This window comes from Cnephaeus nilssonii, assembly GCF_951640355.1.
Source record: "Cnephaeus nilssonii genome assembly, chromosome: 19".
Taxonomy (NCBI): domain Eukaryota; kingdom Metazoa; phylum Chordata; class Mammalia; order Chiroptera; family Vespertilionidae; genus Cnephaeus; species Cnephaeus nilssonii.
This window is the reverse complement of record NC_137090.1, coordinates 49861822-49879948: the sequence shown is the minus strand read 5'-3', so window position 1 is coordinate 49879948 and position 18127 is coordinate 49861822. Positions and strand designations below refer to the sequence as shown.

The following is an 18127-nucleotide window of genomic DNA, read 5'->3' as shown; positions in this document are numbered from 1 at the left end:
TGGGGTGATGCCGCCTGAGGGCCGTGCTGAGCGCGGAAAGGGACAGTGCGGCAGGCCAGGCCGGTCCGCAGGCTCGGCCGGCGCTCGCTGGGTACCAGGTCCCTGCGCCGTCCTAAGGAGGCCACGGCGGCCCGAAAGAGGTCAGTGAGGGGCCTGGGCCTGCTTCACGTCTAGAAAGGGTGTTGGGGGCAGGTCCTTACTGCCCCTCGCGAGTCCAATCTGGGACCAGGCCGTTGTGGCTGGGAGTGAGCCACGCGCGTGTCACCGTCCCCGTCCCCGTCGCGGGCTGTCCAGGCGGGGTGCCGGTGACCTTTGTCCCGCCCCTCATGCTTCTCACAGGAGCTGAGCGGAGGTCGAGCCACCCAGTGGGTGACAGCCTTTCTGGGAACATTCTGGTGGCTTTGGATCCACTACATTTCCTTTATTTTCCCAAACCTCCTCTGAATTTCAGGAGGCTCCTCCCCCCTCCCTCCCTTTCCGTTCTCCCTGGGGGAGGCCCCGCTGCCCTTTGAAGCCGTGGCCCTGCCCGGCCACAGGGGGCTGGGACGCCCCGGTCTTGCTCTGTTTAATGATCAATTTATCGCTGCCAGGAGGTCCTATTTGTCCCGGTTTGGCCCCGGTTCCCTTTGGCTCAGAGAAGGCACTGCTTCAGGATGGCGGCGGACAACACCACCGGCGACCCCCAGGCCCCCAGCTCGCAGCTGAGCCTGGCCGACATCATCATCATCACCGTGTACTTTGCCGCGAACGTGGCCGTGGGCATATGGGTGAGAGAGCGCGGGGTGGGGCCTGGGCGCCGGCGGCATCTCCCCGGTGACCAGGCCCATTGGGTCCTGGGATGGACTTGTCAGAGACTGTGGCCAACTTCCTTTCTCTCTTTGGGCAACAGATTCTCAGCCTGCAAAGTGAGGGAGAGGAGGGTCTCTCTAAGGGACGGGGATGGGAAGCTCCTGGGCTCGTCTGGGCTGGGCGCCTGGATGCAGCGGGTCCTCTTCCCGGCCTCCGTCTCCTCCACGTCAGGTGGGCTCCCGGGGCCACCATCCCTGAGCACCAGAGTCCCACGGGTTCCTGTCTGGAGCCCGGCCGCTGGGTCGGAATCCAGAGGGGGGAAGGGCACGTGGGCCTGGGCATCTGACTTTTAACAAGCTCCCAAGACGTCTGTGCTTGCTGCCTGGCCCAACCCATGAGCCAGTTTCTCTCGCCCTCGATGAGAAAGGCCTGACTGGAGCCCATCACAGAAGCCAGGGGGGTGGAGGCCCCAGGAGTGCAGGGCTAGGCAGGCGCCATGCCAGTCGCCCGTCCGCCTGCCCGCCTGCGGCCCCAACACAGCCGTCGCCCGCAGGGGACCCGGGCCTGGGGCAGCGATGGCAGTGAGCCCAGGCCTGCGAACAGGGAGGCGCTGCTGTTTACGGGGTGCGGATCTCTGGGGCCTTCCCGATGCTGTGCTCAGCAGAGGTCAAGCTCCCCGTGCCAGGTGCCCAGGTGCCCAGGCCAGTGTCCTCGAGCCCTGACCTGGTCTTCCTTTCCGGCTTCGGGCCTGACGGAGGGCTGGGAGGGAGAATGGTGTGTGCCACTCTGGCAGCCCAGGAAGTTGCTTGGCTTTCTGGGCCTCGGGGTCTTGATCTGTAAGATGGACACACCACCTACCTTGTCCTCAGTCCCAAGTCCTTGAAGTGGAGGGAGGTCTACCTAAGAGGTCATGGGGCTGGACCCTGCTGCTGCTTCTATAGCTGCCATGGTGGTGGTGCTGGTAGTTATGGTGGTAGTAGTGGTGGCAGTGGTTATAGTTGTACTAGTGGTATTATTAGTGATGATGGTGGTGGTGGTGATAGTAGTGGTGCTGGTAGTTATGGTGGTAGTAGTGGTGGCGGTGGTTATAGTTGTACTAGTGGTATTATTAGTGATGATGGTGGTGGTGGTGATAGTAGTGGTGCTGGTAGTTATGGTGGTAGTAGTGCTGGTACTAGTGGTGCTGGTAGTGGTGGTGGTAGTTGTGGTGGTGCTGGTAGTAGTGGTGGTGGTAGTTATGGTGGTAGTAGTGGTGGTGGTGGTGGTAGTGGTGGTGGTAGCTGCAGTGGTAGTGGTGGTGGTGGTGGTAGTGGCAGTGGTGGTGTATTAGTGATGGTCATAGTGGTGGTGGTGGTGGTGGTAGTGGTGGTGGTGGTGGTGGTGGTGGTGGTGGTAGCTGTGGTGGTGGTAGTGGTGGTGGTAGCTGTGGTGGTGGTAGCTGTGGTGGTGTCAGTGGTGTTGCTGGACAGTGTGGCTAGAAGATTAGTTGTGAAGCCGCAGTTGCAGGTGATTCCTCTGTGGTTAAACGGTGAGTCACATGGACGCTGGGCTTAGCCCTGACTCTCTAGGCACTTGGAGCTCTGACTTCGCCTCTGGCCTCCGTTCCCTCAAACACACAGTGTGCATGTCAGTGCAGCCCCTGCCCCTGGGCTGTGCCAAGGAGCAAAGGGACGTGAGTCTCTGGTGCCAGCCATGGCGGCCATGTTCCTGGGAGGGCTGGGAACTCAGAGGCGGATGTGCACGCACCACGTGGTCAGCAGAGGCTTCCTGCATGAGACCGGTGCGAGCGAGGCTGAGGCCAGCCCGACCTCAGGAAGGACAGGAGGGGAGAGACGCTTTCCCGCCGGCACCAGCGGGATTCAGCTGCGAGGCGTCCCTGAGGAAGGCGTTGGGGCATCTGAGGCCAGGCACGGTGCTGCGCAGGGTCCACCTGTCCCCGCGCAGCCGGCTGTGGCCCAGGCAGTGTGGGGGTGGGAGTTATGACCTGTCCCTCCCAGAGGCCGTGCCAGCCAGCGGGGTGCGGCCGGCAGAGAGCCGTGAGCACAGGCAGAATGGAACGGGGCTGGGAGAGGAGGGTGCTGAGCCAGGGCCCACAGGGTTGTGAGGTGCTCAGGCCCAGAGGCAGCTGGGCCGGCGGGGCGGGTACAGCTCTGCAAAGTGCTCTGGTGCGAGGTTAGGAGAGCCGGGGAGGCCCTCCAGGACGTGCTCCTGGAGCGGAGGGCTCTGAGTTAGCCCTTTGCACCCATTAGGGCATCTGTTAACAAGCGCAGAAACCCATTTCTAATGAGCTGAAGCACTGGAGGAACGTCAGGCATCCACACCGAAAAGCCCAGCAGCATGAAGGCTTCGGCTGCAGTGTGATCGAGGGGTTCGCAGTATCACCAAGGCCAGACAGAGCTGCACCGCGCTGTGGCTCTCTCGCCTCCGCCGCCGTGTGGCTTTGCCCTGAGTCCAGTTTCCCTCAAGAAGGAACGATGCCCGGCCCGGTGGCCCAGCCTGGGTTTAAAGTCTGAGTCCGCTTGGAACCCACTCTGCCACAGAGGGGCTCTCGGCGGGCGTACACGAGGTGTACCTGGTGCCGGCAGCCCCAGAGCCCGCTTCCTCCTCCACCCCGGCTGCACGCTGACCGCCGCCTCTAGCCAGCGACGGCCCCTGACCGGGTGTGCCAGCTAAGGGGTGTGATAGGCGCAGGGCCGGGTGTGCCAGCTAAGGGGTGTGATAGGCGCAGGGCCGGGTGTGCCAGCTAAGGGGTGTGATAGGCGCAGGGCCGGGTGTGCCAGCTAAGGGGTGTGATAGGCGCAGGGCCGGGTGTGCCAGCTAAGGGGTGGGATAGGCGCAGGGCCGGGTGTGCCAGCTAAGGGGTGGGATAGGCGCAGGGCCGGCGCTGGAGATGGGGTGGGACTACCGAGCCAATTGCTGGGAAAAGGGGCCCCTTTAGGAATGGGAGGAAAATGAGGAGGCAATTGGCAGTGCACTGAGTCCTGGGAGAAGAGAAGGCCTTAGGAAAAGGCAGGCCACGGCCAGAGCTGCTGGAGCTGCGGGGGCGCAGGCCGCCAGCTGACGGAGCCTTCAGGCCGCACCGCACGCGGTTCCGCTGGTCACAGGCAGAGGACGTGGGGTAGTCGGTGGACCTGGGCCGGGGAAAAGCATGAGGGAGCCACGTCAGAAGCTTTGGAGAGCGGGTCCAGAAACGTTGGCTTGATCACCTTGAATACGGGACGTGGGACAATGGAAGCCAGGAGGAAAGAAGCCTGGCGCAGGGTGCCGGCTGCTCCGATCCAGCCTTTAACGTGTATCTGAGACACCTCCTGTGTCCCTTTTCCAAATCTCTCCTGTTTTCCATTTTATGTCTTTTCAATTTCTCTCACCCAGATAGCGCCAAATGGGGCTCGAAAAAGCCACCTAATCACTGACCCTTATTCAGCACGAACCAGGTCCCCGGCGCCAGTGCATGCTACATGCATGAACTCGTTAACCTCGTAAGAACACGACGAGGGAAGAACTCTTATTAGGGCCACAATTCAGAAGAGGACACTGAGGCACGTGGTTACATTAAGTCACTTGCCAGGCATTCTGATTTCAGATTTTTAAATTCCATACACATAGAGCCAAAATATACACCCGTGCCCCCCGCCCCCCCTCCCCCCCGCAATAAAAGGCAGGCAGGGCACTCAAGTGATAATTTGTGGAAATGTATTAGAAATATAAATATTAGAAGTAAGGAATCAAGACCAAAGGGCTTTCAGCTTCCTGGGCTCAAAGTCCTCATCCAGAGCAGAACTAAGAAAGCCCAGCTTAGCTGCGCACTGAGGAACACTCCGAGGAAGGTAAAACTTGACCTTCGGGCCACAGCAACTTTCCGGAAGTGGTTTGACTGGTCAGGGATAAGAAGCCAGAGGGGCCTGGCTCAGTCAGTGCCGGTCAGCACTGCTCCTGGTCACAGCTCCCCTACTCCCCTACCACAGGCCCAGAGCTCCCCCCACCCCCGGGGCGGGGGCGGGGCTCCGGGGGGTTGGGCGAGGCCTGGAGTAGGCTGGACAGAACTGAAGCCCTGGGGAAGCTGGGCTGAGCCCAGGGCAGGGGTAGCGGGCTGTGGGTGGGCAGCGGCTGCCTCTGTTCTTTTTTCTTTTAATGGGTAATATTCACGTAACATAAAACCATTTTAACCACTTTTTAGTGTTATAAGTTTTGTTTTATGTTATTTCTATTAGTATTCAAAAAAAAGTAGCAAAATGATTAATAGTTGCATTCATCTCCTGAAGCTACAAGCGTGAAGGGGAAGTGTGTGACGGGGGTTAGGCGTGCAGTGGGAACCTCTTGTGCTGCTCGCTCACCGGCCTCTCACTCATGGAGCTCATCGTCCTGCTGATCCTTGGAGCGGCCTGCAGGGCACGGTTAAAGCCAAATGCAACCCGTTAGTGTGTTCCCAGACCAAGACGCAGCAACTCGTTCTTTTTCTTTATTCATTTTTTATTTTTGACAGGATTACAGATGCCCCCTTTCCCTCCCTTTGCCCCCTCCCCCCAACCCCTGCCTCACCCAGGCCTCCACCGCAGTATTGTATGTGTCCATGGGCTATGCATATATGCGTATAAGTTCTTTAAGCTAATCTCCCCCCCCCCCCCACCTCACCCCCGCTTTCTCTCTGAGATCTGTCTGTCTGTTCCATGCATCCATGTCTCTGGATCTATTTTGTTCATCAGTTTATTTTGTTCATTAGATTCCACATTAAGTGAGGTCATGTGATACAAATATTTTCTGACTGATTTATTTCACTAGCATGATACTCTCCAGGTCCCTCCATGCTGTCTCAAAGGGTAAGATATTCTTCTTTTTTACGGCTGCATAGTATTCCATGGTGTAAATGTACCACAGCTTTTTATCCACTCATCTGCTGATGGGCACGTGGGCTGTTTCCAGATCTTAGCTATTGTAAATTGTGCTGCTGTGAACATAGGGGTGCATATAGTCTTTCTAATTGAGTTTTAGGATATATTCCCAAAAGGGGGATTGCTGGGTCAAACTGTGGTTCCACTTTAAATTTTTTGGGCAACTCCATACTGTTTTCCAGTGGCTGCACCAGTCTGCATTCCCACCAGCAGTGCACGAGGGTTCCCTTTTCTCCTCATCCTCGCCAGCACTTGTTGTTTGTTGATTTGTTGATCATAGCCATTCTGGTAGTTGTGAGGTGATACCTCATTGTGTTTTAATTTGCATCTCTGGGATGATTAGTGACTTTTGAGTATTTTTTCATATGCCTCTTGGCCATCTGTATGTCCTCTTTAGAGAAGTGTCTATTCAGGTCCTTTGCCCATTTTTTAATTGGATTATTTGTCTTCCTGGTGTTGATTTGTCTGAGTTCTTTGATTGTTTTGGAAATTAACCCCTTATCAGATGTATTATGGGTGAATATGTTCTCCCATGCAGTGGGTTCCCTTATCATTTTGATGCTGATTTCTTTTGCTGTGAGGAAGATTTTTAGTTTGATGTAGTCCCATTTGTTTATTTTTTCCTTTGTTTCTGTTACCATAGGAGATGTATCGGTGAAAATTCTGCTACATGAGATGTCTACGATTTTACTGCCTGTTTTCTTCAAGGATATTTATGTTTTTGTGACTTATATTTAAGTCTTTTCTCCATTTTGAGTTTATTCTTGTGTGTGGTGTAAGTTGTAGCCTAATTTCATTTCTTTTCACATGCCTGTTAATTTCCCAGCACCCTTTATTGAACAGACTATCTTTGCTCCATTGTATGCTCGTGCCTCCTTTGTCAAATAGTAATTGACCGTAATGGTGTGGGTCCAATTCTGGGGTCTCCGTTCTGTTCCTTTGGTCTATATGCCTGTTCTTGTGCCAGTACCAGGCTGTTTTGATGACAGTGGCTTTGTAGTATAGTTTGATATCTGGTATTGTGATTCCTCCAACTTTGATCTTCTTTCTCAGGATTGTTGCAGCTATTCAGAGTCTTTTTTGGTTCCATATAAATTTTTGGAATATTTGCTCTATATCTGTGAAATATGCCAATTGTATTTTAACTGGGATTGTATTGAATCTAAAGATTGCTTTGGGTGATATGGGCATTTCAATTATGTTAATTCTACCAACCCATGAACACGGTATATGATTCCACTTGTTTATATCTTCCTCTATCTCTTTTTTCAATGTCCTGTAGTTTTCCGAGTATAGGTCTTTTACCTCATTGGTTAAGTTTATTCCTAGATATCTTTTTTTTTTTTTTTTGGTTACAATGGTAAATGGGATTTTTTTATTTTATTTTTTTTTTTTAGTTTCTCTTTCTGATAAGTCATTATTGGTGTATAGAAATTCCATTGAGCCCTAACCGGTTTGGCTCAGTGGATAGAGCGTCGGCCTGCGGACTCAAGGGTCCCAGGTTCGATTCCGATCAAGGGCATGTACCTTGGTTGCGGGCACATCCCCAGTTGGGGGTGTGCAGGAGGCGGCTGATCGGTGTTTCTCTCTCATCGATGTTTCTGACTCTCTGTCCCTCTCCCTTCCTCTCTGTAAAAAATCAATAAAATATATTTTTTTTTTAAAAAAGAAATTCCATTGATTTCTGGATGTAAATTTTGTATCCTGCTACTTTAACAAATTCATTTATTAAATCTAGTAGTTTTTTTTTTTATGGAGTCTTTAGGGTTTTCTATGTTCAATATCATGCCATCTGTGAATAATGAGAGTTTTACTTCCTCCTTTCTGATTTGGATGCTTTTTATTTGTTCATCCTTTCTGATTACTGGGGCCAGGATTTCCAGTGCTATGTTGAACAAGAGTGGTGAAAGTGGGCATCCCTGTCTTGTTCCTGCTCTTAATGGGAATGCTTTTAGTTTTTGGTCATTGAGTATGATGTTGGCTGTGGGTTTGTCATACATGGCCTTTATCATGTTGATCCCTCTATTTCCACTTTGCTGAGAGTTTTTATAAAAAATGGGTGCTGGATTTTGTCAAATGCTTTTTCTGCATCTATTGATATGATCATGTGATTTAAAAAATATGTTTTTACTGATTTCAGAGAAGAAAGGAGAGGGGGAGAGAGATAGAAACATCAATGATGAGAGAGAATCATTGATCAGCTGCCTCCTCCACGCCCTCCACTGGGGATCGAGCCCGCAACCAGGGCATGTGCCCTTGACCGGAATCAAGCTGAGAACCCTTCGGTCCTCAGGCCAGCGCTCTATCCACTGAGCCAAACCAGCTAGGGTTGATTTTTATCCTTCATCTTTTATTGTGATGCATCACATTTATTGATTTGAGAATATGTACAAGTGTTGTATCCCCAGAATAAATCCCCTGGTCATGGTCTATGATCTCTTATTTTTTAAATTAAATTGATTGGGGTGACATTGGCGAACACGAACATAGGTGTCAGGTGTGGGTTTCTATGTTACAAGATCTGTATATTGCTCCGTGTGCCCACCACCCACAGTCAAATCTTCTCCTGTCACCATGTATTGGGATCTCCTCCTCCCACCCCCTTCCCTCTGGCAACCACCATACTGCTGTTTGTGTTCATGAGTTTCGGTTTTATATCCCACATCTGAGTGAGATCATGTGGTTCTTAGCTTTTTCTGACTGACTTATTTCACTCAGAATAATTTTTTATGGTACTATTTTTTAAAATTACTTATAGTAGTACATATATCTCCTTCCCCCCCCCCCATTGACCTTCCCCCGGCCTCCCCTACCCGCTGTCGCATGCCCTCATCCCACCCCCCAGTGTCTTGTGTCCATTGCTGTGCTTATATGCATGCATACAACTCCTTTGGTTGATCTATTTCCCTCCCTCCCCAACACTCCCCAGCCTTCCCGCTGTAATATGACAGTCTGTTTGGTGCTTTACTGCTTCTGTATCTATCTTTTTATTCATCAGGTTATAATGTTCTTTATTTACTATAAATGAGTGAGATCATGTGGTATTTTTCTTTCATTGCCTGGCTTATTTCACTTAACATAATGCTCTCCAGTTCCATCCATGCTGCCGCAAATGGTAAGAATTCCTTCTTTTTTATAGCAGCGTAGTATTCCATTGTGTAGATGTACCACAGTTTTCTGATCCACTCATCTGCTGATGGGCACTTAGACTCTTTCCAAATCTTAGCTATTGTAAATTGTGCTGCTATGAACATAGGGGTACATATATCCTTTCTGATTGGTGTTTCTAGTTTCTTGGGATATATTCCTAGAAGTGGGATCACTGGGTCAAATGGGAGTTCCATTTTTAGTTTTTTGAGGAAACTCCATACTGTTCTCCACAGTGGCTGCACCAGTCTGCATTCCCACCAGCAGTGCACGAGGGTTCCTTTTTCTCCGCATCCTCGCCAGCACTTGTCGTTTGTTGATTTGTTGATGATAGCCATTCTGACAGGTGTGAGATGGTACCGCATTGTCATTTTGATTTGCATCTCTCGGATAATTATTCACTCAGAATAATGTTCTCAAGGTCCATCCATGGTGTTGCAAATGGCACTATTCCATCCTTTCTCATGGCTGAGGAGTACTGCATTGTTATATGTACCACATCTTTTTATTCAGTCCTCGAGGGCCGGGTACTTTGGTTGTTTCCATGTCTTGGCCACTGTGAATAATGATGCAATAGGGGTGCATGGATCTTTGTGAATACTAGATTTCGAGATCTTGGAGTATAAACTCAGGAGAGGGATTGCTGGGTCATATGGTAGCTCTATTCTTTAAAATATATATATTTTTATTGATTTCAGAGAGGAACAGAGAGGGAAAGAGAGATAGAAACATCAATAATGAGAGAATCATTGATTGGCTGCCTCCTGCATGCCCCTACTGGGGATTGAGCCCACAGCCCAGGCATGTGCCCTTGACCAGAATCGAACTTGGGACCCTTCAGTCTGCAGGCTGACACTCTATCCACTGAGCCAAACCAGCTAGGACAGTAGTTCTATTCTTAACTTTTTGAGGAATTGCCAGACTGCTTTCCATAGCGGTTGTACCATCTACATTCCCACCAGCAGTGAATGAGGGTCCCCTTTTCCCACAGCCTCTCCAACACTTGTCATTGCTTGTCTTGTTGATAAGGGCACTCTACCAGGTGTGAGGTGGCATCTCACTGTAGTTTTGATTTGCATTTCCCTAATTGCCAGTGAGGTTATATCTATTGGCTGTTTGTCTTCTTGGGAGAGGTGTATTTTCAGGTCCTCTGCCCACTTTTTGATTGGATTATTTATTTGTTTGATGTTAAGTCTTAACAAGTTCTTTATATACTTTGGAAATTAAACCTTTGTCGGAGCTACTATTTGCAAATATCATCTCCCATCTAGTTGGCTGCCTGTTTATTTTGTTGTCTGTTTCTTTTGCTGTGCAGAAGCTTTTCAGTTTGATGTAGTCCCATTCATTTATGTTTGCCTTTACTTCCCTTGTCTTTGGGGTCAAGTTTATAAAATGTTCTCTGGGACCAGGGTCCATAAGTTTGGTTCCTGTATTTTCTTCTCTGTAACTTATTGTTTTGGGTCTTATATTTAGGTCTTTGATCCATTTTGAATTAATTGTTGTACATGGGGACAAACTGTAATCCAATTTCATTCATTTGCATGTGGCTTTCCAGTTTTCCCAGCACCATTTATTAAAGAGACTATCTTTAATCCAATGTGCTTTTCTGGCTCCTTTATTGAAAATTATCTGTCCATATATGTGTGGTTTCATAGCTGGGCTCTCTGTTCTGTTCCATTGATCTGTGTGTCTGTTTCTCAGCCAATACCATGCTGTTTTGATTATCGTAGCTCTGTAGTATAACTTGAAGTCAGGTAGTGTGATACCTCCAGCTTGGTTCTTTTTTCTCAGGATAGCTTTGGCTATTTGGGGTCTTCTGTGGTTGCATACAAATCTGATGATTTCTCATTGTATTTCTTGAAAAAATGACATTGTGATTTTGCATTAAATCTGTATATTGCTTTGGGAAATATGGCCATTTTAGCTATGTTGATTCTTCCAATCCATGAACACAGGGTATCTTTCCATTTGTTGTGTCTTTTTCAATCTCTTTTAATACTGCTTTGTAATTTTCAGTATATAGGTCTTTTACATTCTTTGTTAAGCTTATTCCTAGATATTTTATTCTTTTGGTTGCAATTGCAAAAGGAATTGTTTTTTCATTTCTTTTTCAAAAGTTTTGTTGTTAGTGTACAGGAAGGCAATGATTTTTGCATGTTGATTTTGTACCCTGCAACTTGACTGTATGTTTATTGTTTCTAATAGTTTCTTTGATGGAGTCTTTAGGGTTTTCTACATGCAGAATCACGTTGTCCACAAAAAGTGACAGTTTGACTTCTTCCTTCCCTATTTGGATGTCTTTTATATCTTTCTCTTGTCTGATTGCTCTGGCTAGGACTTCCAGCACTGTGTTGAAAAAGAGTGGTGAGAGTGGACATCTTTGTCTTGTTCCTGATCTTAGAGGAAAAGCTTTCAGTTTTTCACCATTAAGTATGATATTAGCTGAGGGTTTATCATATAGTAGAGGCCCGGTGCACGAAATTCACGCACGGATAGGGTCCCTAGGCCTGGCCAGCGATCAGGGCCAATCGGGGCCTTCCGGCTTCCAGCTGGGGCCTTCCTTTGTTCTTCACCGCCCCCTTGTGGTCAACGCACATCATAGTGAGCAGTCGAACTCCTGGTGGGTAGAACTCCTGAGGGGACAATTTGTATATTAGCCTTGTATTATATAGGATGCCTTTATTATGTTGAGGTACTTTCCTTCTACTCCTATTTTATTGAGTGTTTTAATCATAAATGGATGTTGCATCTTATCAAATGCTTTTTCTGTATCTCTTGATAAGATCACAGAATTTTATCCTTTCTTTGGTTAATGTGGTGTATTACATTGATTGATTTGTGTATGTTGAACCATCTTTGTGCCCCTGGAATGAACCCCACTTGATCGTGATGTATGAAATTGTGGATGTACTGTTGTATCAGATTTCCTAGTGTTTGGTTTAGGATTTTTGCATCTGTATTCATCAGAGATATTGATCTATAGTTTTCTTTTGTTGTCTTATCTTTGCCAAGCTTTGGTATCAGGGCTATATTGGCCTCGTAGAGTATGTTAGGAAGTAGTATTGCCTCCTCTTCAGTTTTTTGGAAGAGTTTGAGAAGGATAAGTTTTAAATCTTCTTTGAACATTTGGTAGAATTCACCGGTGAAGCCATCTGGTCCTGGACTTTTATTTTTGGGGAGGTTCTTGATGGTGGTTTCAATTTTGTCACTGCTAATAGGTCTATTTAGATTTTTTCAATTCTTCATGATTTAGTCTAGGAAGGTTATATATTTCTAGGAACACATCCATTTCTTCTAGATTATTGAATTTGGTGGCATGTAGTCTTTCATAATATTCTAGTATGATCCTTTGTATATTTGTGATGTGTGTGGTGAATTCTCCTCTCTCATTTCTGATTTCATTTATATGGGTCTTTCTCCTCTTTTTCTTAGTGAGTCGAGCTAGGGGTTTGTCAAATTTATTAATCTTTTCAAAGAACCAGCTCTTTCTTTTATTAATTTTTTGTGTAGTCTTTTTGTTTTCTATTTCATTCAATTCTGCTCTATTTTATTATTTTTTTAAAAAAATTAATAAATCTTTATTGTTCAGATTATTACAGTCGTTCCTCTTTTTTCCCCCCATAGCTCCCCTCCACCTGGTTCCCATCCCACCCTCTTCCCTGACCTCCCCCACACTGTCCTCATCCATAGGTGTACGATTTTTGTCCAGTCTCTTCCCGCAGCCCCCACACCCCTTTCCCCCTGAGAGTTGTCAGTCCACTCCCTTTCTATGCCCCTGATTCTATTATATTCACTAGTTTATTCTGTACATCAGATTTTTAATTCACTTGATTTTTAGATTCACTTGTTGATAGATATGTATTTGTTGTTCATAATTTTTTAAAATATATTTTATTGATTTTTTACAGAGAGGAAGAGAGAGGGATAGAGAGTTAGAAACATTGATGAGAGAGAAACATCTATCAGCTGCCTCTTGCACCCCCCCACTGGGGATGTGCCCGCAACCAAGGTACATGCCCTCGACCGGAATCGAACCTGGGACCCTTGAGTCCGCAGGCTGACGCTCTATCCACTGAGCCAAACCGGTTTCGGCTGTTGTTCATAATTTTTATCTTTACCTTTTTCTTCTTCCTCTTCTTAGAGAATACCTTTCAGCATTTCATATAATACTGGTTTGGTGTTGATGAACTCCTTTAGCTTTTTCTTATCTGTGAAGCTCTTTAGCTGACCTTCAATTCTGAATGTCAGCTTGGCTGGGTAGAGTACCCTTGGTTGTAGGTTCTTGTTATTCATCACTTTGACTATTTCTTGCCACTCCCGTCTGGCCTGCATAGTTTCTGTTGAGAAATCAGCTGAAAATCGTATGGGTGCTCCCTTGTACGTAATTAACTGTTTTTCTCTTGCTGCTTTTAATATTCTCTCTTTGTCTTTTGCTCTTGGCATTTTAATTATGATGTGTCTTGGTGTGGTCTTCTTTGGATTCCTTTTGTTTGGGGTTCTGTGCACTTCCTGGACTTGTAAGTCTATTTCTTTCACCAGGTGGGAGAAGTTTTCTGTCATTATTTCTTCAAATAGGTTTTCAGTATCTTGCTCTCTCTCTTCTTCTGGCACCCCCATAATTCTGATGTTGGTACGCTTGAAGTTGTCCCAGAGGCTTCTTACACTATCTTCAAATTTTTGGATTCTTTTTTCTTTTAGCTTTTCCAGTTGAGTGATTTTTGCTTCTTTGTATTTCAAATCTTTTACTTGATTCTTGCGTTCCTCTAGTTTGCTGTTGGATCTCTGTATATTATTTTTTATTTCAGTCAGTGTATGCTTAATTTCTAGTTGGTCCTTTTTTATATCCTCGAGGGTCTTGCTAAATTTATCTGCCTTTTCTAGGAAATTCTTGAAAAACCTTATAACTGTCGTTTTGAACTCTTATCTCTAGTCGTTTGTTTTCCTCCATTTCTTTGGTTTGTGATCTGTTTCTTTGTCTCCGCATTTTCCCTGCTTCCCTGAGTTGGTAGGGTAGCTTTGTGTGCTAGTTGTCCTATATGGGCCAGTGGCTCGGCCTCCCCAGTTACCTGAGGTGGACATTCTTGGTGCACTCCTTTGTGGACTGTGTGTACAGCCTTGTTGTAGTTAAGTCTTGATTGTTGTTGGTATCAGGGGGAGGAGTTGACCTCCAGTCCAATTGGCTGTGAGGATCAGCTGTGTCTAAGCCTGGAGACAGCCTTATTCGACTAGACTTGCAAAATTGCAAAAGCCTCTGTGCTCAGCTTGAATGGGGCGGAGTTTCAGGGTGGAGCCTACAGCCTTGGCTTCCTGTCAGCCCCGCCCTATGAGGTTCCTGGGTCTCAGTGTCCCTTGGTACTCACTGCAAGCACCTTGAGAGAAAGGCACCCTCGAGTTTCGCCCGCTGCCAAACAGTCTAGTCTCTCCCCCAATGAATATGGATTCCCAGATTCTTGCCTAGAACTGGGGTTCAGTTCTGTCGGAACTGGGGTTCAGCGCAGTCCAGAGCTTTTGTCTCCTTCCCGCTAGGGCAATTCAGCGGCACAGTCAACAGTCCGTCCTCTGCGCGTATTCATGTGCGCGCCTCCGAGCTCTGCCTTGCGCCGCTCCCCTGAGTTTCCGCCTTACAGCCCAGATTCCTCCAGTATGAGCCTGGGTCCTCAGGGTCTTGCCCAGAACTGGGGTTCAGTGCAGTAGGAACTGGGGTTCAGCGCAGTCTGGAGCTTTTATCTCCTTCCCGCTAGAGAACACCAGCCAGGCACTCAGCCACCCCGTCCTCTCTGGCTCCGTCCCCGTCCTCTCAGCACACGCGCGCCCGTGTCTCAGTACCTCAGGCTTTTACAGCTCCTCTGATTTTCCTTGTGGTTTTCTCTTTCCTTCTAGTTGTGGACGTTTCAGTCAGCCAGCTTTCCTGTGGTTCTGGATGATGTCCGTTTTGTCTTTTAGTTGTACTTTTGAAATTGTTGTGCGAGGCTGCAGTTTAGGTGTTTAACTATGCCGCCATCTTGGTTTCTCCCGTGTAAGTCAGCAGACGGCTTGCGCCACTAAGCACCAGTTCGGTGAGGGCCTCAGCTGTGTACTCGCCGCCCGTAACCTAGGCCTGGGAAGCCTGCATCCAGGAACGGCCCAACCTCAGCAGTAGCACAAAACAACCGCCGACCTCCGCCAAGTGCGTGGAGGAAAAAAACTAGGTTGTAAGTTCTTGATATTCATCACTTTGAATATTTCTTGCCACTCCCTTCTGGCCTGCAGAGTTTCTGTTGAGAAATCAGCTGATAGTCGTATGGGCACTCCCTTGTAGGTAACTAACTGCTTTTCTCTTGCTGCTTTTAAGATTCTCTCTTTGTCTTTTGCTCTTTGCATTTTATTTATGAAGTGTCTTGGTGTGGTCCTCTTTGGGCTCCTCTTATTTGGAGTTCTCTGTGCTTCCTGGACTTGGGAAGTTTTCTATCATTATCTCTTCAAATAGGTTTTCGATATCTCTCTCTCTTCTTCTGGCACCCCCATAATTCAGATGTTGGTACGCTTGAAGTTATCTGAGAGGCTCCTTACACTCTTCATATTTTTGGATTCTTTATTCTTTTTGCTCTTTTGGTTGAGTGTTTTTTTCCTTCCTCATATTTCAAATCATTGATTTGATTTTCAGGATCCTCTACTCTACTGTTGAATCCCTGTATATTATTCTTTATTTCAGTCAGTGTATGCTTAATTTCTGACTGGTCCTTTTCCATTTTGTTGACATTCCCACTAAGATCCTTGAAAGTCTTACTAAGTTCCTCGGAGCAGTGGTCGCCAACATTTCGGACCTCATAGACCACCAGTGGTTCGCGATCACTGGTTGGTGACCACTGCTCCAAAGGTTTCCTTAAACCAGCGGTTGCCAACCTTTCAGACCTCATGGACCACCAGTGGTCCACAGACCACCGGTTGGCAACTGCTGCCTTGGAGGTTTCTAGAAGATTCTTGAGTAACTTTATAACCGTGGTTTTGAACTCTATATCCAGTAGTTTGCTTTCTTCCATTTCTTTCATTTGTGACATGTTTCTTTGTCTCTGAATTTTGGCTGCTTCCCTGTGTTTGTTTCTATGTACTGGGTAGCTGCTAAGCCTCCTTGAGTTGATAGAGTGGCCTTGTGTAGTAGATGTCCTATAGGACCCAGTGGCTCAGCTTCCCCAATCACCTGCAGTGGACACTCTTGGTGCACCCCTTTGTGGGCTGTGTGCAGTCTTTTTGTGGTTGAGCCTTGATTGCTGTTGGTGTCACTGGGAGTAATTGACCTCCAGGCCAATTGGCTGTGGGGACCAGCTGCTACTACAGTGGGAGATCTGCTGTGCAGGAGACACCTTATGGAGCAGGACTTGCTTCAGTGGGGCTTTGGTGCTTACTGAGTCTGCCCCTTGAGCATATCACTTATGGATGTGAAGAGTTGTAATCTGGTATGAACTCACACTGACCACTGGGTACACTGGCTTTTGGGTCTCCAGGGAGGTGCAAAGTCAGCCACTGCCTGAGGTCACCCAGCAGGAGCTACAGAGAGATCTGCAGATTCCTTCTCTTTGCATCGGGTTTGGAAGTGCCCAGATGAGGCCCAGCTGTGAAGCAAGACAGGCTGGTGCTGGTGCCAGGTCTTGGGGTTTTTATTGATAGGTTGGGGGCTCCCTGACCCAGCTGCAGCTTGTTTAACAGGTTTTTAGTCATTGAAAGGACAGGCCATTCATATGCAAAAGCTGCTGCGCGCATCTTGAGTGGGGTTGTAAATTGGGTGGGGCGGGGTCTCAGGGAACCACCAGGGCAGAGCAAACAGAGATGGCTGCCAGTCAGCCCTGCACTGGGGAGGTCCCAGCACGGGAACAATGACCGCTGCCAGCACCTCCGTCTGGAAGAAAGCTGGCCCCGTGTTCCTGCCCCGATGCCAGACAGGCCAGTTTCTCCCCATATGTGTCTGGGTCCCCCAGAGCCTCACCCGACACTGGAGGTTAGAGGAAGTGGGAGCCTGTAAATTCAATTTGTGGTGCCGGCCTTTTAAGAGGAGCAGCTGGGTCTCCAGTAGCCTGTGTGTCACTCAGCCCCAATCTGCACTGGTTTTTACAGCCTGTAGTTCTGACAGCCCGTAGGGACTTCTTTCCCCAGCTCTCGGACCCTGGGCTGGGCATATGGCATGCGGCTCAGACCCCTTGCTCCTCTGGGCGGCCTCCGCAGGGTGATCTCCCTCACAATTAAAATATTGGCACACCCGGGTGCCAGACCAGCCCATTCTGAGCCTCCGCACCTCCTACCAGTCTCAGTGTGCTTTCTTCTTTACCTCTCTAGTTGTAGGACTTCCACTCAGCCAGCTTTCCTACGGTTCTGGATGATGGTTGTTCTGTATTTTAGTTGTAATTTTGATGTGGTTGTAGGAGGCAGCGAGTACAGGCATTTGCCTATGCTGCCCTCTTATTTGTCTCAGTAGTTCACTCTTAATCTTAATTGCATGCTTCATTTCCAGGATTTCTGATTAGTTATTTTTTAAAGTTTCAATTTCTTTGGTAAAGTACTCATTTTGTTCATTGATTTATTTTCTGAGAGCATTGACTTGCCTGTCTGTATTTTCTCATATTTCATGAGTATTTTCAGAACTGCAAATCTCTGTTATTTATGTCATATAGTAGTGGTCCGATGCATGAATGAAGATTCGTGCAAGAATGGGCCTTCGTTCCCCTGGCTGCCGGCACCGCCTTCGCTCTGGCCAGAGCCGCCTTTCCCCTCTGGCCTGGAGCCGCCTTTCTGCCTTCCCATGCCGCCCAGAGGCCCCGAGCAGCTGGGGTGGTGTGGAACACCTGTGTCCCACCCCTCCCCTGCCGCTCGGCGCCTGTGTATGCAAATTAACCCTCCATCTTTGTTGGGTTAGTTTGCATACTCACACCTGATTGGCTGGTGGGTGTTGCGAAGGTACAGTCAATTAGCATGTTACTCTTTTATTAGGTAGATTTCCATGTGGTATAGGTTGCTTCTGGGGATTTTTCCTTTTCTTTCTCATCACCCTTGTTAACATGGTTATTCATGGTATTTGCTGTTCTCCTTTGCCTAGGCATTGATATCTGTCTGTATATATATGGCTGATAGCAGCTTCCTCTGAAGAGGGCTTTCTACTATTTTCCAGTAGATGGCACTGAATTGCAAGATTTCGTTTTCCTCCGTGATCTCCCTGTCAACCTCCACAGCTTCTGTAAGATAGTACAGCTGTGCTGCTTGGGGGTGGGGTTTGTTTGGCCCTCACTGTAATGGTGACCCCTGACCTCCATGGGATCCCACCCAAAGTACCCCCC

The 18127-nt window shown here is 48.0% G+C and overlaps 1 protein-coding gene across 1 annotated transcript in view; it reads left to right on the top strand.

The window, feature by feature from the left end:
• Positions 1-653: 653 nt before the first annotated feature.
• Positions 654-18127, top strand: part of SLC5A10 (solute carrier family 5 member 10) — a gene marked incomplete at both ends in the record, with an annotated part of 76807 nt that continues 59333 nt past the window's right edge. Inside the window, one exon of the mRNA XM_079798342.1 lies at positions 654-767. Within this exon, the coding sequence (XP_079654468.1) occupies positions 654-767 (114 nt within the window). The remainder of the gene's footprint in view (positions 768-18127) is intronic.